General features: G+C 48.2%; 1 protein-coding gene across 2 annotated transcripts; it reads right to left on the bottom strand.

Moving 5' to 3' along the window:
• Positions 1 to 9: 9 nt before the first annotated feature.
• On the bottom strand, positions 10 to 15,884 carry FHIP2B (FHF complex subunit HOOK interacting protein 2B). 2 transcript variants are annotated; one of them, XM_020975700.2, is made up of 17 exons: positions 15,677 to 15,883; positions 10,732 to 10,810; positions 7,519 to 7,691; positions 6,930 to 7,034; positions 6,664 to 6,786; positions 6,007 to 6,216; positions 5,639 to 5,835; positions 5,288 to 5,396; positions 4,899 to 4,975; positions 4,420 to 4,609; positions 3,735 to 3,880; positions 3,496 to 3,621; positions 3,095 to 3,185; positions 2,702 to 2,845; positions 2,124 to 2,264; positions 1,768 to 1,868; positions 10 to 1,562 (listed from the first exon to the last, which is right to left on the bottom strand). In XM_020975700.2, the coding sequence occupies exons 1-17, from the start codon at positions 15,719 to 15,721 to the stop codon at positions 1,424 to 1,426; spliced, it is 2,196 nt and encodes a 731-aa protein (XP_020831359.1). In that variant the 5' UTR covers positions 15,722 to 15,883; the 3' UTR covers positions 10 to 1,423. The 2 variants fall into 2 exon arrangements, with proteins under 2 accessions (XP_020831359.1, XP_078005760.1); XM_078149634.1 differs by lacking the exon at positions 2,124 to 2,264 and having other exon boundaries at positions 15,677 to 15,884.
• Between the last annotated feature and the right edge of the window lie 5,081 nt (positions 15,885 to 20,965).

Raw genomic sequence — 20,965 nt, 5'->3', positions numbered from 1 at the left:
AGCCATAACGTTTGTACAACCACACTGTTTTATTGCTGTGCTGCCTCACGGAGGGCACCATGCATAGGCCAAAGTGCATAGAAGTTGGGAGCTCAATTCCCAGACCTCCCATTGTGTCCCCAAAGCTGAACTAAAGGTAGTCCGTGTCCTCTCCAGCAGCTAAGATCGGCCACCACACGCCCACCCTGAGAAGCAGTAGCCAGCTGATAGTCCTCCCAGCTTGAAGTGGGGAATGGAGGGATTAGGGAGGTCAATGGGTTTCCTCCCCTTGCAGTTACCCCCTTGGCAACCCAAGTCTGATCTGCAGAGAAAGGCAGCCAGGAAAAGGGAAAAGGGGCTTTGGGCTGCTGCTGCTCCCTGCTTGGGAGGGAAGCCAACAACTGTAGTCCTGTGAGGTAATGCCTAGCACCACCTACTGCAGGTCGAAACAGATCCAGGGTGAGCGGGGTGGCAACCCCAGCAGCAGAGAACACACGAGGAGCAGGGCACGGGCTTTGGCTGCTTTTCCTCCAGCCCCTTCCCGGCCAGGTCTGCAGGTGGGCCGATGAACACTAGCCTTGTTCATTCAGACTTTGCTGAGGCCTGATGTTCCCGAGATGAGTACTCTTTCAGAGCCAGGGAGTTGGGCGGGCTGCAAAGGGCACGGCCCTTCCTGGATCCTAGCGCCTCACCCCAGGTGTCAGGGACCTGCCGAGACGGGTTCAGAGGGCGCCAGAGAAACCAGCCACAGGCTGGCTCTTTGCTCTTCTCCTCAGGCCCTTTCCCACCCTGGCTGCACTCACATCAAGGATCTCATTAGCAGCTGCCCCCGCCTGGGTGCGGAACATACCTTGGGTGCTTGCCATGCTGCAGTTGGGAATTTTGCAACTGCGTGAAGGAGGGGCAGAGAAGGAAGAGGGGGCCTCCCCAAGTTCTCCCTTCACTGCCCACATCCCCTTGGGTCAAGCTTGGGTGGGCGGATAGGGTCTAAGTCTCAGCTTAGTATGAAAATAGGTTCTACACCCCGCCCCCCCCCAAGACTGAAGAGCCTTAGAGCCAACTGCTATCTTCTGCCTGTCCCTTAACAGGGATGACCAGAAAGGGAGAAGGGAAGTAGTGGGGACAAAAAAAACCAAAGGGTTGGTAGGTACTGGGCGTCTGCCCCACTTCTCTCTCTCTGAACGATGTCTGTCCAGGGAAGAACTGTAGCCTCCTCTCCTGCTTCCTTGGCACCCTTCGAGAGCCCCGCTTTGGAAGATATGGTCTACAAGCCAGGAGCTGAGTGCTAATGGCCTTGGAAAAGCAGGCGCCATTGCCGAGGTCTGAGGAGGCAGTCAGGCCTCCCCCCACTCCAGGGAGAACAGTGCTAGGCGTGCCAAGGGAAGAGGCTGCCTTGAGGCAAAGGTGTAGACATGGAGTCCCCCCCAACCCCCATGGTTCTGGCTCAGACATGTCCTTGTGGGGGTGAGGGCAGGTTCAGGTGAGGACTGTTAGGGGGGAATTTAACAAAGGCAATAGCGGCCAGCTCCTTGCAGAACTCTTCGAGCACTACCACCCCCTGCAGGAGGGTCTGATGGTCCATTCTACAGAAAAAAAGCAAAGAAAAAAAGCTGCCCAGCTGCCCAGGGGCTGGTGTTTCCCCTGGTATACTTTCCCCGATACCTACAGGGCACAGCAGAGAAACCTGCCAGAGGCAAACAGCAGGGCCTTCCCCAGCAGCGCCACCCCCCACCTCCTGTCTTCCAGGACATCTCCCAAAGCATCTGCGTCACCTGAACAGGTACTTACTGCTCTCCAGGGACCTGCCCAGTCAACTGCTTCCTAACCAGGAGTAGCTTGCTTGAGAACTGGGGTACTCGCTGGATTCTCTGCATCAAGTCTCCAATTACCTTGAGAAAGGAGAAGAGATGAGCAGAGGCTGGGATGGGGGGGAGGGGGAGATACAGTAGTGGGATCTGGAACTCCTCCTGTGGCCTTTCCTTCAGGTGCCAGTCATGGGCCACTGTGGGGGTGGCGAAGGAAAAGGAAGGAGCCCATGCCTTGTCTGATCGTATGATACCATGTTGTGGACAGTGATCCAGCCTAGCGATTCCCTTCACTTCCCTTCCATCTCAGCTTGCCTCTTGGTTCTTTGGTATCCTTACCCTCACAAGCACAGAGAAGAGACTCCTGCAGCCAGGGGCCAGGCTGATGTAGGGGTCCAAGAGGTACTCATGGACATGGGGGTGAGGGAATAGGGCTAGGCGGGACAGAACGGAAGTCACTTGCAGATTCAGACTGTATGGCTGTGGAGAACACGGTGAGTAATATTAATGAGGGAGGCTCTCTGAGCATTTTCCAACTTCCCCCCCAGCAGCGCTCCTGGATAGTGTGAACGTGTGTGTGGGGGGGGAGAGTGCACATGATAATGTATGACATGGATTCCTTGCAGCTGAAGGCTGAGAATGTTGGGGCATGAAGAACAAAAGCAAGTTAGGGCTTCCCTGCTGGGGAAGGTTAGGGTGGTACGTGGGTTTGGAAAGGGAAAGGAAGGAAGAAGGGAGGTAGTATTAGAACCCAAGACCCTGATAAGAAACCTGCTCCCTACAATCAGTCATCTTGCCGCTGCACCACTGTGGTTGGCACAAGCCTAGCTTTATCCTGGGCGCCTTCCTCGTGCTGTTTCCTCAATGCCTTACCCAGGCCAAGCTGTGGGATCGCCTAATTATACTTATCCTGCTACCTGATCCAAGATCCGTGCCATCCGATTAAAGAGCACTTGGAGGAAGCGACCCTCAAAGAATGGAGTCTCGGGCTCATGGGGATCAAGCGGGGTGAGAGCCAAAGGCCAACCCCAGGAGGCAACTCGGGAACAGCATTCCTGGAACTGAGAGAAGACAGAAATCTGGGTTTGGGCAGGTTCTGAGATATTGGGCCTGATGGAAATCAGGGACATTTTTCTTATACCTGTATACTTTAGAGAGGAAGTCAAATTCTCAACCCTTCTTTAGAAATGAAAGTATGCTGAATGGCGGGAGCTTATGTCTAGAGAGTGAGTGATGACACAGGAAGAAAATGATCCCCACATTAGGGAGGATGAAGATGGGAGACAAGGGAATCATCAAGGAAAACTCACCAACCCATAAGCATCATGGACATAGGTGTCATAACCAGTCTCTTCTAGAAAGGCTGCAGTCTTGGCTTCTTCTGGGACCAGGCAGAGGAAACTGAGAGATACAGGAAGGAGGCAGCCAGGTGTTAAGGAGCAGGGATGTTCCACCTGAGTCTGGGTCTTAGACCTCTGGGATCTTTTCTCCCTCCCTACTTGGTCTCCCATAGCTGGTGGCCAATGGCCCAGAGGCAGAAGATGAGGCCCCAAGTCATTCCTGGCTCCCAGCATGCTCACCCAATTGCCAGTTGAGAGGCCAGAGGCTAGGTTCCCTACGTCATGGAACATCAGTTCTCTGTGCCCTCCCCTTCTAGAAGAAGCCCCTGCCCCGAGTGAGGAGAAGCAAGCTCTAGCCTGGGACCCCTCACCTGTTGACGATCTCCGTCACTGCCGTCTTGCCATCCAGGTGGGGAGTGGGAGCTGGAAGTCTGCAGGCAGGCTGAAAGCCAGAGCTTGGGAACCCATCTGTGAAGTAAGGGTCTTCTTCCAGGTCTCTGCAGGGCCAAGGGTGACCGGTGAAGGGGTGCTGCAGGGAGTCTCTTCCCTTCCCATTCCCTTTTCTCCCTCCCATGGCCTGCCTGCCCCTTAGTCCCATGTCCTCACTCACAGAGTGTCCTCGTAGTTTTCTGGCTCAGGCAAGCCCCGGGCCAGGTACATGCGGCCCTCCAGGTTCCGAAGGAGCAGCATATGGATGATCTGCTTGTTTGGTTTCTGTAGCAGCTCTTCAAAGAGCCGCAGGGTGGCTATGCTAATCTGGGAAGTACAGAAGACACAGGAGAGGGTATGCAGTAGGAGTCAGGGTCTGCAGCTGTGGAGACTGTCCAGCTACAACGCTCACAAAGATGAGGCTTCTGTGCTTGCACCCTGAGCCAGGTGAGATGGCTACAGGGAGCGGATGGGAGACGATAAAGAACCCTGGACTAGGAGCCAGGATATCTGACAGTAACTTGCTGTGTGATCCTGGGCAAGCCAATTGATTGTGTCTTAGTTTCCCCTGGTAAAATGGTGTCAATGATATCTGCCCTGTCTACTTCATAGATGTAAAAAGGCTTTTCAAATTATAAGGCCTATAAAGAATTAAGTTAGATGCAAAAAAAATTTGCATGCTAAGTTGCTAATTACTTATTAAATTTTGGACGTCCTGAGCCTGAAAAGAGCCAAGGAAAGATGAAACATCTTAGGGAGGTTCCTGGTTCTAGAAAGCTGCCACAGAGTCTGCTAGCCAAGGAGAAGTGTCGGACCTAGGAGAGAAGAGGGAACTGCCAGAAACGGAGGTCGTCTCCCATCCTCACCTCATCAGAGAGGTGGTCACAGTGTCCAATGAGGTGAGAGCATAGAGAATGCGGGCTGTCTTCAGGAGCTTCAGCCTGCTGGTCTGTGCCCATGAAGAAACCCACAGCTTCCTGCAGCAGGGCTGGGGAGCACAGCTGGTGCAGCAAGGCTGTCAGGAGGGCTGTGGAGGTCAGGATTCTCTGCTCTGCTCTGTGAAGGGAGATGACCTTAGAAAGGAGAGGCCTGCAAGAGCAGCAGCTTCCCTGTTGTCTGTCTCCTTCCTCATGCCTAATGAGGTTTGGAGAGTCAAAATGAAGGGAAAAGATGACTCAGGAGGTTCAGGCCAGCACAGGACATCTGAGGGGTAAATATCAGTAGCTTTCATTGAAGATGACTGTAGCCTGAGATACCCGTGATCCTAGGAGATGGAGATGGAGAGGAGGGGCACCGAGTTTGAGCCTACCCTTTGTGTGCCTGGAGGACAATGACTCCAACTTACACATGCAAGAGTTGGGGCTGCAGGGTTGCCACAAACAGCTTCTCAGTCACAGCCTTTGCTAGGGCACCTGCAACAACCTAGGGGCAAAAGACCACACCTTCTGAACTAAGGAGCAAGTGTTCAATAATAGGTGCCCAACCACACCATTCAGGCATCCAGGAGATACTCAATGAATATGAATTTAATTGGATGAGAAAGAGCAGGGAAGGTGGGACTCAATCTGTGCGTTAGTTTCTTCAGAGCACTGAAGGAGACAATTAGAGATATCCAGCCCATTCAGTTCCTACAAAGATGCTGCACAGGAGTGGGAGACAGGACATGGGCATCTGCCAGTCAGAGATGAGGGCTGTGCTCCCCCATCCTAGGAACCCAGATCAGCTCTTCCATACCTCATGTGCCTCCCTGATGAGGTGGTCACAATAATCAAACCAGCCCAAGAATGCAGCTAAAGCCTCTCTGCCTGGGAAGGAGGCCTCATCAGAGGGGGCACTGGGCAACCTGCAGGGAAAGAACGAAGGGGTCTGGGTGGGGAGGGAAGGGCTCCTGGGTTTCTCCCATCATATGTTCAAGGAGCTCTGTCCCCTAGGGTCTCCTAGCCTGTCTAGGTATTTTCCCCTGGGAGAGTTCTACAGAAGGCTTCTGAACCAGGGAAAAAAAAACAGGTACACAGAATAAAGATGTCCCACATTTGATGCCTACCTAAACTTCCAGTGATAGGATGCTTCTAGCCAAAGGCCTACCTCCAGCTGATGCCCTCTAGGGTGGCGATATCAGCAGGGTCAAGGAAGTTGGGCATGGCCCGATACAGGTGGCAAAGGTGTTCTGCCATTGCAGAGCACAGAGGGCTCCTTTGTACCAAGTAGGTGGCTGCTGCCTGGGGGGCAACACCTACCAGGAGCAGCAGGTTTTCCTGGGCCTTCAGGGCCACTCGACTCTTCTAGGGGATGGAGACAGAGAATATCAGGGAGAGCAGCATCTGGAGAAACCAACAGGTCCTCCTCTTCTACCTGTCCCATCCATTCCCTCCCCAGAATCACCTGCCCACATTTCCTGGCCCCTGCCACCCACCCACCACCCAGACTCCTTTCATCCCTTCCTTGGCCAGCACCTTGCTTTTGCACAACCCAATCAAGGAGGTGAGTAGATTGTTCTCCCCAAGCCCATTGTCAGGTTCTTCAGTTCCTCCTGGCAAATGGGTACCAGTGGCCTGGGCCCCCCAGGACTCCCCATCAACTTTGGGGACCCTGCTGGAGGGCTCTTCAAGGGGAGAGCTCTTGTCCTGGTGGCTAGATGTCTCCTTTCCCACAACTTTTTTGCCCTGCAAAGAAGTCTGGATGAGTCTCAGTCATAGCAGGCTCTCCTTGGAAAGGCAGGATGTGTTGACACTACCCGTGTGACCTTGAACTTGTCACATAGAGGTTCCTCTATGCTTCAGTTTGCTCATTTGTAAAATGGGGGGGAAGAGAGGTGTTGGACTAGTTAACTTCTAAGGTCTCTTCTAGCTTTAATCTATGCCAGGACTCAACTTAGTCCCGGATAGACTAGAAAGCGGCTAGCAATACCTTCTAGAAGCTCATCTCTGGGCACCTTCTCTGTCCCAGAAGGACATGGAACTACTTGTCTAGAACTTGGAAAGCTGACATTCCCTAATGGGCTTTAGAACTGTGAGCCGTTGGTCCCAAGCTGGGCCTACCTTGTGTGGTTTGGAGGTGTTACCCAAGGAGGGGCCCTGTCTCTCCCTCCTCTTCTTAGGGCCAATGCCTACCTCGAGAATGTAGGTGAGCAGGGCTGGATCCTTCTGGATCTTGGTGCACAGAACGGTGGTGAAGTGTACCTCCTCCTTTTCTGTGGCAGATCCAGCAGCAGTCCCACCAAGCTGAAGGAGTTTCTGCGAACAGAGGAGTGCATGAGAAAGACGTAGTTATAAGGCAGGGTGTCCTGGTGGGAAGGAAAAGGGAAGGTGGGGGCAGTATGCTACATTCACTTATCCCTCTATCCCTTGCACCTCCGTTGCTCTCATTGGTCCCATACCTGCACAGGCCGGTGGACGTTGAGATAATGTAGAAGAGGGTGTTGTACTTGGGCTAGGATTCTGCTGAAGAACAGGAACACCTGCTGGCGCATACCTGGGGGATACTGTGGGGCCAGTGAATAGAGAAATTGATCAAAAGACTGCCATCCTATCAATGAGAACAATCCCCTTATTGCATGGCAGGGGGTGTGGATGGGTGGGTGTAGGGATTCCAGATCCCCTAGACAGAAAATGTTGGTGTGACCTTTGGTCAAGAAATAGGTAAAACCCCATCTCTGAAATGTTAGGCTTGGAGGATATGGGAGAATCCTTATTGCCACAGTCATAATCCCTCTCCCAGATCACCCCTCCATCATGTCTGTGCAAATGGCCATCCCAGTTAGGCCTCTTCAGGGGGCTGTGACTTAGGATTACAGGACAGGAGAGGAGAACAGAATCTAGGAACTCTAATTCCCAGATTCCGGCCATCCTTTGCATAGCATTTCATTTTCCTCCCTCAAGAGCACCTCTCCAGGCGGTCCTTGGAGGCTCCCTCTAGCTGTATGGGACAGGAGCTCCTCTGGGGGTTTGAGGCATGCTGTGCCCTACCTCAGCCTTCCCCAGGGTGCACAGGGTTTCCAGGATCTTGTGCTGTAGCAGGTATTCAAGGCAGGGCCCTGCCTCTCCAGCTGCTGCCTGTTGCTTTTCTTCATAGACCAGGATATCTAGCATCTGTTTCAGCCTCCAGGGAATGTCTGTTTTCTTGGCTGGAGTGTTTTCATCTATAGCATGCACAGGAAGAGCTCTTATTTAGGACCCTCTTGCGAGGGCATGGTAAAGTTATAGGATGATGGGGTACAGCCTATGGAAGACAATGTGGAGTCAGATCCAAAAGCCAAATCTAATTCCAGGAACGAGGGAAAAGAAATGAGGGCTCCTAGATGAGATCCCCTTTCCATAAGACAAAAACGGGGTCCCTTGGGGCTCAGGATGCCAAGTGCTCTTTAGACAACTGTCCAGCAAAATGATGGCAGCATCATTATTCTCCTGCCCTCAAGAGGCAGAGTGGCTAGCGCTTCTTTAGGAAGCTGTCCAGGACTGGCATTTCGACAGCAGATAGCTTGGGGTACCTTTTAGCTTTGGGTCTGACTCAGAAGTCCTAGACTTTGGGGTATTTATCATGCAACTTAGAAGACATCGAAGAGGCCTACTGGATGATCATTAGCATGGGAGAAAAAAACAAACCAACTATCTCCATGGGCTCTGACTCCTCCCTGCTCTAGTTACTCTGGCCACCTCTGGGGAACAAAAGCTAATAGGGGTGGGAGGTGGGGAGGAAGAAATGGCACTTTAAGAAAATAAGAAAAAGATTTGGTGCTTTTGAGCTGACCATAGGACAACCTTCAAGGTCAATGAGTTGGCCTCCTGCTCTGTGCTAGAGTTCTCTCCTTTAAGGTTACTTTCTACTTCCTCTTTCTGTATCTTGTACGTACCTATTTATTTACATGTTGTCTCTCATTAGAATTGAAGATTCTTAAGGGCAGGGATTGTTTTTGCCTCTCTTTGTATTCTCAGCATTTAGCATGGTGCCTGACACACAGTGTTTAATAAATTCTTGCTGATCTAAGAGTGCCTGTCCCCTTTTCTCTAGGACACCTTTTCTCTAGGGATCCAGAGTGCTAGTAGCCCACACCAGGAGGACCATTTTAGCTTATGAAGACTCGTGACATGAAGAACTCTGTGTTTATGATCCAAGCCAGCCAGAGCAGCAGAGGTTAGAGCCCCTGACTTGAAGTCAAGAAGATGTGAGTTCAAATCCTACTTTAGACACAGGATTCCCAGTGGTTCCAGAGAGATCCCCCAGTAGATCACAGGATCATAGGTTTTGAGCTGGAATGAATTGAGAGGCTATTGAGCCCAACTGCCTTGTTTTTCAGATAATGCACAGAGAGGTTAGGTCACACAGCTGTTAAATATCTGAGGTGGAATCTGAATCCAGGTCTTCTTGATTCCAAGACCAACGTCCTCTTTGATAGACTGTGCTACTTTCTAGAGAGGCAGAGAGATCTGTTCTGGATGTTCCATAATTCTGCCAGTCAAAGGAATTGTCTGGGTGATTCTAGGACCAACACCAACCACTTAAATCTCTGAGGCAGGCTAGGACTAGTCAATGTTGGACAGGAATTCAGAAGCCATATCATCCAGCCCATACCCAAACAGGAATCCTTGCCACAACCAGCCTGACAAGAGATCACTTAGTCTTGGGTTGAAGACCTCCCCCTCGATGGAGGGAGACACTCCCATCCCCACCTCCAGGCAGGCTCCAGCACTTCTGGCTATCTCTAATTGTGCTTCCCTTCCTCCCAGCCTAGATCAGCTTCACTGCATTTTTCACTCCTACTTCTGCCCTCTGGAGTCAAGCAGAACAAGTCTAATCCTTCTTTCACATGCCGATTCTTCAAATATGTGAAGGCTGATCATGTCCCTCCAAATCTTCTATTCTCAAGCCTCTCCTGAAACAAGACTCCTTTGGGAACATGGGCTAGAATGTGGAGATGGGATAGAGCAGATGATGGGATCCAAAACGTTAGGTGCCAGTACTGCCACAGGGCATCCTGATTTCTGCCTGTCTCTTCTCCACAAGAATAGTCCCTAACTTTGCATTTCTTCTGGCTTTATGTCTGGAAAAGCTATCTGTACTCTCATCAGCTTACTCCATCTTTCTGTTGTTCAGTTGTATCTGATTCTTTATGACCCGATTTGGGGTTTTCTTGGCAAAGATACTGGAGTGGTTTGCCATTTCCTTCTCCAGCTCATTTTACAGGTGAGGAAACTGAGGCAAACAGGGTTAAGTGACTTGCCCAGGGTCACACAGCTAATAAGTGGCTAAGGCCAGACTTTCAGATTAGAAACATGAGTCTTCCTGACTTTAGACCTGGCACTCTATCCACTGTGCTACCTAGCTGCCCCAAGAAATAATAATAGCTAGCAATTTTATATAGCACTTTATGGTTTGCAAAGTGCTTTATAAATATTAATTATCTCATTTGAACTTCAATATAACCTGGGGAGTAGGTGCTATTATTATCCCCATTTTATGGATGAGGAAACTAAGACCAAGACAAGGTGAAGTGACTTACTCAGGGCTCCACAGCTAATCTAGTAAGCATCTGAGACTGGATTTGAATTCAGGTCTTCCTGACTCCAGGTTTAGTGTCTGCTGCCCAGTAAAAGTCTGATGTAGCTCTCCCCCACCCTAAGCCCTAATGTAAACTCTGGGAGGTGAGCACACAGGACACAGTCTGAAATTACTCAGTGACCAGCCTATGTCTAACAGCACAGGTGTTTGACTCCTGACACACTGTGGGCCAAGGTCTGACCTACTGTCATTAGGTCTCTTAACAAATAAGGAATGAGGAGATGTTTTCCCTCAAGACTCCTCAGCTGGGAAATGTCCCCTCAAGGGGATCTGGGATATTTTTTTAGACCTTCATCCCCAGGGCAGACAAAGGCCTGCAGGGGGTGGAAGAGGGTAAAACTCCCATCTTCTCGGCCCATTGAAAAGGGAGGACCATGTCCAATGCTATTCCCAGAAAGAATGATCTACTCAAGAGAACAGAAATGGAGAGACACTGAGAGACAAAAGGATGGGCACTTCCGTCTCAAGGGCCATCCCGATTTCTGTCTTTTCCTCTCACTTCATATTCTGGCAGGGTAGGCTATTTGTTTATGCTCTCTTGAGACTCCCCATTTCTGATTCAGGTAGGCTGTGACCTCCTACCTTGTGATATCTGAGAGGAAGCCAGGACAATTATGTCTCACCTGTGGTTTCAATGTAGTAGTGAGTGATACCTTTCCAGTGCTCCACAAAGGCTTCTAGCAAGTCAATGCTGGGCTCCCGCTAGAAAGACAGAAAGAAAGTGTGAGAGAGGTACAAATTAAAAGTGGATGCCCCAACTCTTCAGCGATGCCCGTATTTTCACCAGCCAGCAATGACAGTGCCCACAAGGAGCTCTGAACCAGGTCTTTTGGGGTCTATTAGATCTGGATCAGAACAGTCAGCTCCATGACCCCACAGCTGGTGCTTTGTCTTCATGTCCTTTCTGAAACTTTTGCTTGGCATCATTTCTAGACTGTATGATAGTGGAATGAGTACTAGATATTGAGTTGGAAGGCCCAAGTTTTAATCCCACTTCTGTCACTGTGTAACCTTGAGCAAGTAACTTCCCCTCTCTGGGGTTTTTCCCCCTCTGAAAATAGTATGTGTGTGTATTTGTGTGTGTGTGATGGGGGGATTAGGTCTTTAACATCTCCTATCACCTACCATCATGATGCTCTCTCCCTTAACTACTATGACTATATACTATCCTAATTTTCCTCCTACCTGACCAGCTCCTCTGCTGGTTCCTCTTCTTCTTCCCACTCCCCACCCTCAGGTATCCCCCAGGGCTCTGTCCTAAGCTAAGGTGGGCAGGGATTTTAGGGTGCTATCAAGACCACTACTAAAACTGCTGACATACATGAACTGATGCAAAGTGAAGTGAGCAGAGCCAGGAAAACAATATCCACAATGACTACAGCTAAATGGAAAGAACACCAACAATCAACAATGAACGTTGTGAAACTACAAAGAACAAGCCTGGCCCCATAGGAGAGCTAGGAGAAAGCACCTCTCCCCTTCTGCAGAAACAGGAGGGGGAGGGGGTCATGGGTATAGAAGATTGCATCTTTCGGCTTCTTAATTCCCAAGTTATGTGGTATGGTGGATAGAACTCCAAGCTGGACCTGGAGTCAGGAAGATCTCAATTAAAATTTGACCTCACTTAGCAAGCTACACTTAATAGTTAGGTGTTCTTGGGCAAGTCACTTTAACCTCTGCTTGCCTCAGTTTCCTCATCTGTAAAATGGGGATGATAGCACCCTCCCCCCCCCACCTTGTCGTGAGGATCAAATATTTATAAAGCATTTACTTAGCCCAGTGCTTGGCACTATATAAATGCGTATTCCTTTCCCCTTAATCAATTGTCTCCAACTCTTCACAATGTTCCTTATATACTTCCTGGATATAGTCTATTTCTTGGGGGGCTTCCCAACCACCTTAGGTCTTCTGTGACCAGGTCCCTACCAACCCAACATCTAACTTCAGGCTCCCAAAGTCTCTTGCCGATCTTCAGTCAAATGGAACAATTCTGATAATTGGCCAGTTACCCAACAGCCCTTAGGAAGCTTAAATGGACTTCATGAGAGGGTTTATTACTAGGATGATTTTCCTACTATTCTTCCAAAAGAAGTTTCACCACAAAGGCTTTTTAAAAAGATAGCCCTAGAAGCAGCTGGGTGGAGCACTGGCCCTGGAGTCAGGAGGACCTAGGTTCAAATCTAGCCTCAGGCACTTGACACTTGCTAGCTGTGTGACACTGGGCAGTCACTTAACCCCAACTGCCCGACCAAAACAAACAAACAAACAAAAACCATAGCCCTAGGATCATGGGATCTCTAGTTAAAAGGGATCTTAGAGAGAGAAAGGCCAATTCTCTCCATTTATAGGGATGCTTGTTTTATAAAGTAGCAATTAACCCATAATCTGTTTTACAGAAGTAACTAGTGTAAGAAAGTGAAACAACCTGCCTGAGGTTACAAACCAAGTTAAAAAATAACACTAACCTAGGGAAAGAAAAGAAAAGGTACAGGGATCCTGCTATCTTGGGGGGAGGGGAGGAAGGCAGGCCAGGGCTAAAGGATCAGAGATTTAGTTGGACAGGAAATGGGGGGTAAGGGGAAATATTTCCAGCACTCCATATCATTACCCAGGACCAGCCTTCTTATAGGCTGTTGACACTAAGGTGTGATTTTTGAAGGGACACACTACCTAAAAATGCCCTTTCTCTCAATCCACGCCTGTAATTCCAACACTAGAAATTTCTTTGGTCAAATGCGTAAAGGCAGAGATCTTTCTAAAATATACATACCACTGGGAGGCTAAATCATCAGTCACTATCCCTTGATATAAACTGATGTATTAGATTAGATTTGAGCTTATGGTTGAACTTAAAGTCAGATTGACATGGAATACATCCAGTCATTAGATGAAAAACTGCATCCTTCTCTGCACTTCTTCCATTAGGATATATATGTTAGGATTCACCAAATTCAGAAAAGCATTGAGCCATCTAATTGAAGCAGAGACTCAGACAATGTATTTACACTAAGGTCTATTAAAGTTACAGACCAGAGTTTGAGCTATTCTTAGGGTAGACATGAGTTAAACTCATAAATGTGAGAGGCAGTGCAGAATGACGAATAGAAAGCTAGCTTTGGAGCCAAGGTGACTTGGACTGAAGTCTTGCCTCTGATACATACTGGCTGCGTGAGCCTGGGAAAGTTCATTTAGCCTCTTAGTGCTCTCAGCCAGAGGCATCCACAGGTGGGCTGCCCACCCTCCTGACTGCTGACAAACCAGATTAAGATGTAATTGGGAACTACTTAACAAAATAAAAATGCAACAAAAACAATTATTATTATTATAGTTAACATTTAGATAGCACTTCCTATGTGCCAGGCACTATGCTAAGCACTTTACAATTATCTCATTTGATCTTCACAACAACCCTGGGAGTTGGCTACTATTACTATTCCTCTTTTACAGAAGAGGAGACTGAGACAGACAGAGAGGTTTGGTGACTTGCTGAAATCTGAAACCAAATTTGTACTTGGGTCTTCCTGACTCCAGACCAACAGTTAGGCTTAAGTTCATTTAGTGGTTTTGTTTCTGAGTTTGACACCACTGCTCTCAGCAACTCTCTGCCAGTAACTTACAGAGAAGGTACTGGCTGATCTTGCCTTCTTGGTAGAGGGAATTTCCTCATCACTTCCCTATACCAGTGAAATTCCTGATCTAGTTCCTATCCCTAAGATTTCTAAGGCTGGCTGAGATAAGTTAAGAATAGAAGCTTTTGGTCAGGATAATTTTTGGTGGATTGTTTGAATGGGATTATTCAGGGGGTAATATTTAATTAAATTCCCATTTACAAAGTGCCTATGACATGTAAGGCTCTGTGCTGAATGTGGGAAGGTGGAAAAGATGGGAATTTTCAGATGACTTCATATTTTGCTGACCTTAGAGGGGTACAGGCTGACTGTGTAAAGTTAGGAAATAAGACCTAGAGGAGACAGAACAACTCTGAATATCTGAAGGGCAGCTACATGGAAGATGTTAAGACTTGGCCCTGAACTAGTACAGAAGTAGGAGCAGCTATAGAAGTAGCAAAGAGGCAAGTTTAGATAATATAAGGAAAAAACCGATTCCAACAATCAGAGTTCTACAAGGCCTTCCAGGAGGTATTAGGTTCCCCTCACTAGAACTTGGAAGTGGGATTGACCACTTGTCAGGAATCCCATAGCGGAGATTCTGAATCAGTTATGAACTGGACTAAACGGTTTCTGAGGGTCCTTCTGACTTTGAGATTCTGTCATCTCCTGTGTTCCCCTTGGAGAAAAATTTTTAAAATTGATCAATTTGAAGAAAGTTTTTTTTTCTTTGTTACAAAAGAATTATAACCTGGGGGAAAGATTCTTGACCAGAGAGAAGAGATAAACTGAGGTGGGTTGGGGGAGAAGACTTAAAGGAAGAGGAACAAGAGGAGAGTAAAAGATGGGAAGGGAGGTAGATGAAAAGAGAAGGGCTTAGATGTAGGAGCAGAGGGGAGATACAGGGAGAGAAATTTGGCAGAAGAATTTAGGAGAAGAGAGACTGAAGTAGGGGACAGATGGGGAAGAAGAAAAAACTGAAGGAGACAGATGGGGAAGAGAGATGAGTGGGAAGAGGTAGAGGAGGATCTGGGAATGGAATAGATGGTAGGAGAGGACAGATGGAGGGAAAAGGCTAGAAAAGGGGTAAAGGAGCCTTGAGGAGGTAAAGAGAGGGGGTGGAAAGAAACCTGGAGAGGATCATAAATGGAGAGAAGAGGGACTGGGGGGGAAAACTGGGGGGAAAGAGACTTGGGGAAAGGGGAATGGGTAGGAGTAAGAATTGGGGAAGGGAAGAAGAGAGACTAGAGGAGGTGATGGATGGGGGAGGACAGACTGGAAAAGGAGGGAGTTGAGAAGAGAGACTTGGGTGGAGAGTAGATGAAGGGGGAAAGCATGGGGAAGGAGAGTTGGGGACAAAAGAGACTTAGGGGAGAAGTGAGGGGGAGGCTGAGGAAGGGATAGATGGAAGGAATTAGGGAGGGTGAGGAGTAGAGACACTTGGGAATGGGGAGAAGTGGCTGAGAAGAGAGACTGGGGAAGGGATAGATGGGAGAGAAGAGAGTGTAGACAGAGTTGGTGAGAAAAGAGACTTAGGGAAGAGGGTGAAGTGAGGGCAGACAGAGACTGGGAAGGGAAAAGATGGGGAAGACAGACTAAGAAGTACATGGGGGAGGAGACCAGAGAGGGGGGGAGAAGATATTTGAGAGGAGGGAAAGAAAGAAGTTGAAGGGCACGGGGTGGGGGGGATGTGGAACTGGGGGACAGGCGAGAGGGGGAGGGGTCGAAGCAGAAGCGAGGGGGAAGGGATGGCCCAGCAGGAGCGGGGAGCCCCCGAGGGCGGGGCAGCCCTTTCCTCCCCTCCTCCCCCCCTTCCCCTACGGGGACGGGGGGCAGGCGCCCCGGGGGCCCCCCTAGCGCCCGAAGGCTCCTCCCCGCCCCGCCCCCGCCTCCTTGGGCCTAGGCCCCAGCCAGGCCTGCCCCGTGGCTCGGCCTCCCCGGCCTCCCCGGCTCGGCTCACCGCGCCCACGGCCTCCTGCAGCAGCGCCCCTAGCCGGCTCAGCATGGCGGCGGCGGCGGCGGCCCCGGCCCCGGGCGGGGGAAGGGACCTGGCGGGGCGGCGGGATCCCTGTGCGGGTGGCGGAGGCGGCGGCGGCAGAGGTAGAGGCCGAGGCCGAGGAGGAGGAGGAGGCGGCGGCTCGGGGGCTTCGGGACGAGCCCCGCCCCCTGGCCAGGCCCCACCCCGGACTGACGAAACGTGACCCGCCCCCTGGCCTGCCCCGCCCCCAGTCGGAGGCTCCTCCCGACCGCCCCTCCCCCCTCCCCCCCATATACAGACTAAGAGACTGAGGCTTGAAGATGACCCCAACGAGCTAGGGACAGAGCCCTTCCACATCCTGTTTGTGAAGGGGCAAACCCACATCACGTCGATACAGCACCTCGAGTGCCTTATTTACGTCATCTCATTTGTTCTGGGGGCTGGGAGAATAGAAATATTAACAACAATTATAAAAATAAAATAGCTAGCATGTATATAGTACCTAATCTCACTGTGTTGTTTTGTGTGAGGATCAAATCGATGGTTCAGTAAACATTTATTAAGCGCTGACTAAGTGCCAAGCACTGTGCTAAGGCCTGGGGATACCAAAAGAGGCAAAAGTCTGTCCCTGCCCTCAAGGAGCTTGCAATCTAATGGAGGAGACAACAGGCAAACAAATATGTGCAAAACAAACTATATACAGGATTAATAAAGGGATAAATAACGGAGGAAAGGTGCTAGAATTAAGAGGGGCTGTGCAGAAGGCTTCCTAGTCTACAAGGTAGGATTTTAGTTGGGACTTAAAGAAGCCAGGGAGATTAGTAGCTGGTTTGGAGGATGGAAAGCCTTCCAGGCATGGGGGATGGCCAGAGAAAATGGACAAAGAGATGGGATAATATGTAAAGTGCACTGCAAACCGTAAAGTACATAAATGTTATCTGTTATTTTACAGATGAAAGGAGACTCTTTAGAATCAGTCAGTCAATGAACATTCACCCGTGGGCTTACTGTGTGCTGGGCACTGTGCTAAGCACTGGGGAAACAAGGAAGTAAGTGCCACTATTATCTCTATTTTACACATAAGGAAACTGAGGCAAAGTGACTTGCCTGGGGTCACACAACTAGTAAGTGTCTGAGATCATATCTGAACTTGGGTCCTCCCGACTCCAGGCCCCGCTGCCTGTCCACTGCACCACTTTTCTTCATAGTTTGCTTTGCCCAGCAGCGATAGGGAGAGGTGGAAAAGGGAGTCAGAGAGATGTAGATTTTGACTGGCATGAGGTAGAACTTCTAACATCACTTCAGAAGTAGAAGGCGTAACTCTTAGAACTCAGAAGTTTCTCTACTATTCCAACAACAAACATTTATTAATGAACAAATAAGCATTTATTAAGCCCTTACTGTGTGCCTGACACTGTACTAGGCCTGGAGGATAAAAAGACAAAAGGGACACAATCCCTGTTCTCAAGGAGCTTAGATTCAATTGGGGAAAACAACATGGATACACACATTACGTTTTTATTTATTTCATTAAATATTTCCCAATTACATTTAAAATATTTTTAACATTCACTATAAAAATTTTTGAGTTCCAAATTCTCTCCTTCCCTCCTGCCCCTCTCCCACCCCCTGAGAAGGCGAACAATATATTGATTAACATGGATACCTATAAATAGATAACAAACTATATATAAGATAAATACAAGGAGAGGAGGCACTAGCAGCCAGGACAGATTCTGGAAAAGTCTGATATGGGGGGTGGCATTTGAGTTGCACTCTAAAGGATGCTGAGGTGCTAAGAAATGGAGGTGGGGAAGGGAGTACATTCCAGGCCCAACGTACATAGCCTGTACAAAATCTTGGAAAAAGGAGATACAGTGCTGTATGTGAGGAGCAGCAAATAGCTAGGTCAATTTGATTGGACCGTAGCATGGTGCTTGAAGAGGAGTGAAAGGCTGAAGCCAGATTATGAAAATCTTTAAATGCCTCTTTTGGCATTTTGTTGTTCAATCATGTGCGACTCTTCATGACCTCATTTGGAATTTTCTTGGCAAAGATGCTAGAGTGGTTTGCTATTTCCTTCTCCAGCTCATTTTACAGATGAGAGAACTGAGGCAAACATTAAATGACTTGCCTAGGTAGCTAATAAGTTCCTGAGGCTGGATTTGAACTCAGGTCTTTTTGACTTGAAGCCCTGGTTGCTCTATACACTAGGCCACCTAGCTGTTCTACTCTTTGGCATACAGTCACTAAAATGAAGGTCTGACCATGTCAAAATAAATAATAATAAACTTAATAATAAGCTCCAAAAACTCCAATGGCTCCCTGTTATCTCTAAGATTCAATATAAAATCGTCTTTGAGGGATTTGAAGCTTTTCGGAGTCTAGTCACGTCCTACCTTTCTAGTCATATTACCCATCAGTCCTCTCCATAAACTGTAAAGTTCAGCCACACTAGCTTTTTTGCCATGTCTCACAAGTACCACATCACCCACCTTTATGCTGGTTGTCCCCATTTGTGGAATGCTCTCTCCTCACCTCTGACTCTTGGAATCCTGGGTTTTTTTAAGGCTCTACTTAAGTGGCACCTTCTTCACAAGCCCTTTCCTGGTGCCTCCCAACTGCATAAACCTTCCCAAGATTACCTTGTATCTGTTGTGTATGTGTATGCGTTTTGTTTTGTATACTTTACCTATATCCATGTGTATGGTCTTCTTCGTTAGAATGGAAACTCCCTGAGGGCAGGGAATGTTTTTTTAAAAAATTTATTTATTTATTAATCTCCACAGTGCCTGGGATATAGTAGGTATTTATTTTATTAAATGTGATTGTTGATCGATTTGATTGGCCACTGTAGGAAGCATGGATTGGATGAGGGAGAGATTTGAGACAGGGAGACCAATTGGGAAGCTGTTGCAATAGCACAGGTGAAGGATGATGGCTTGAGTTGGGGTGGTGGCCATGGGAGTGGAGAGGAGACATATGTAAGGAATGCAGAGGTTGAATCAACAAAACTTAGCAACCGATTGGCTATGTCTAGTGAGGGAGAATAAGAAGTCAAGGAGAACACAAAGGTTGCAACCCAAGTGGCCGGAAGAATGGTGATGTCCTCAACCAACACAAGGAAGTTAGGAAAAGGGGTAGGTTCTGCTTTGGACATATTGTGTTTGAGTTGTCTATGGGACATCCAGTGGGAGAGGTTAGGGCTGGATGTATAGATGTGGAAGTACTCTATATAGCAATGAAAACTGGTCATTGAACCTATGGGAATGGACAAGACCACTCAGAAAGAGAATATAGAAAGAAGAAAGAGCTGAAGACAGGGTCTTGGGGTACACTCACAGTTAGGGAGCGGGACATAGATGAAGACAGAGCAAGAGTAGTCAGATAGCTATGAGGAGAGAGCTGCATCAGGAAAACCCACCGAGGAGAGAGTAACAGTTACTCGACTGCTGTCCTTGGTTCTTGAAAAAGACCAAAATGACATCACTATGTTAGAGTCCAACTGACTGATCAGACCAACACGAGCTTGGAAGGCTCTACCACAGGTCAGGCACGAATAGTCCATGTGAACATTTGGGATGGATTCTCTAAATTTGCGTATCTTGAGTTTCTTTTGAGCTGCTTCAATACTGCTTTGTTTCATAGAGCACAGCACCTCTTTGATAAGGGCATGTCATGCTGGGTGGCCCTGTGCTAGTGTCTCCCATGTCATGCAAGCAATTCCAGAATTTTCTGAGACCGTGAGTGTCCTTGTCTCACTTCTTCTGACTACCATGTGAGCACTTGCTTTGTGTGAGTTCTCCATAAAAGTCTTTCAGGCAAGCATACATTTGGCATTTGAACAGAGTGGCCAGCCCATCGGAGTTGCACTCTGCAATAGGGTTTGAATGTTTGTCAGTTTAGTTCGAGAAAGGATCTCAGTGTCGGGTACCTTATACTGCCAAGTGATCTTCAGAATCTTCCTAAGACAATTCAAATGGAAGCAATTCAGTTTCCTGGCATGGCACTGGTATACTGTCAATGTTTCACAGGCAGTGGGGTCAGCTCAATGGTTCTGTAGCCCTTCAGATTGGTAGTCAGTCTAATCTGTCTTCTCTCCCACACTTTCTTCAGAGCCTCCCAAATGCTGAGCTAGCTCTAGCAGTGTGTGAGTTAACCTCATTATCAATGTGTACAGCCCTGGAAAGTACACTGACAAGGTAAGTGAACCCATCCACAATATTCAAAACTTCTCCATTTGCTGTAGCTGATGGTTCCATGTATAATGGTATGGTGCTGGCGAGTGGAGCACCTGTATTTTCTTAGTGTTGATTGTTAGGCAAAATTAGCAAAAAGCAGAGAATCCATCCATACTTTGTTGCATTTCAGCTTCAGAGGCTGTATTGAGTACACAATCATCTTTGAACAGAAAATCATGCACCAACACTCCCTCCACTTTAGTCTTGGCTTTTAGCCTTTTCAAGTTAAATAATCTATCATCAGTGTGGTAGCTGACGTTGATGGCCTTAACAGCCTTCATTGCAGGTGTCTGACAACGTTGCTGAAAACATCATGCTAAAAAGCACGGGAGCAAGTACACAACCTTGTTTCACTCCATTGGTGACTGGGAAGGGTAAGGTAGTCAACAAGGCTACAGAAACATCAGGAAAGGTGAGGTTCAAGAAAAGGCCATTGGACACACTGCACCACATATTGGGGATACAAAGATAGATATAACACAGACATTTCCTCAGAGAGAAATCTAATAGTTTGGAAGAAAGAAATATACACGAATAACCAAGATGCAGAGGAGAATTAGTAAGTGCTTGGGAGATGCCCTGACGATGACATAAAAAAGACATTTGAGGTGTAGAGATCATTTTCAGCTGGGAGATGATCCAGAGAAAATATAATGAGATGGCACATGAATTAGACTTTGAAGGAAGGGAGGTCTGAAAAGCTAGGTGGCATAATGGATACAGTGCCAAGTCTTGAGTCCAAATTTGAACTCAGACGTGTACTAGCTGTGTGACCTTGGGCAAGTCACTTAATCTCTGTTTACCTCAGTTTTCCCAATTATAAAATGGGAATATAATAACGTCTACCTCCTAGGGTGGTGAGGATCAAATGCTTATCATGGTGCCTGGGACACAGTAGGAGCTATGTGTTAACTATTATTATTACTTTCAGCAGTATGAGATGCAGTTGGGGGGGACCCTAGAGAATAGAGAAAAGAATCTTGTTTGGCTGGAAGATGAAATAGGTAAGAAGGAGTAGTGAGATAAGGTG

This window comes from Phascolarctos cinereus, unplaced genomic scaffold (assembly GCF_003287225.1).
Source record: "Phascolarctos cinereus isolate Bilbo 61053 unplaced genomic scaffold, phaCin_HiC Scaffold_2;HRSCAF=192, whole genome shotgun sequence".
In the NCBI taxonomy this organism is placed as follows: Eukaryota; Metazoa; Chordata; class Mammalia; order Diprotodontia; family Phascolarctidae; genus Phascolarctos; species Phascolarctos cinereus.
The sequence above is the reverse complement of the archived record's forward strand: the minus strand, read 5'-3'. Positions and strand labels throughout refer to the sequence as shown.

Excerpts from the sequence above, each read along its gene's own strand:
- FHIP2B (XM_020975700.2), bottom strand. The coding sequence starts at position 15,721 with ATGCTGAGCCGGCTAGGGGCGCTGCTGCAGGAGGCCGTGGGCGCG. Across the intron at positions 5,397-5,638 it reads CTAGAGGGCATCAGCTGGAG|GTTGCCCAGTGCCCCCTCTG; the intron begins GTAGGCCTTTGG and ends CTTTCCCTGCAG. Across the intron at positions 4,610-4,898 it reads CAGCCCCAACTCTTGCATGT|AGCAGAGCAGAGAATCCTGA; the intron begins GTAAGTTGGAGT and ends CTCCCTTCACAG.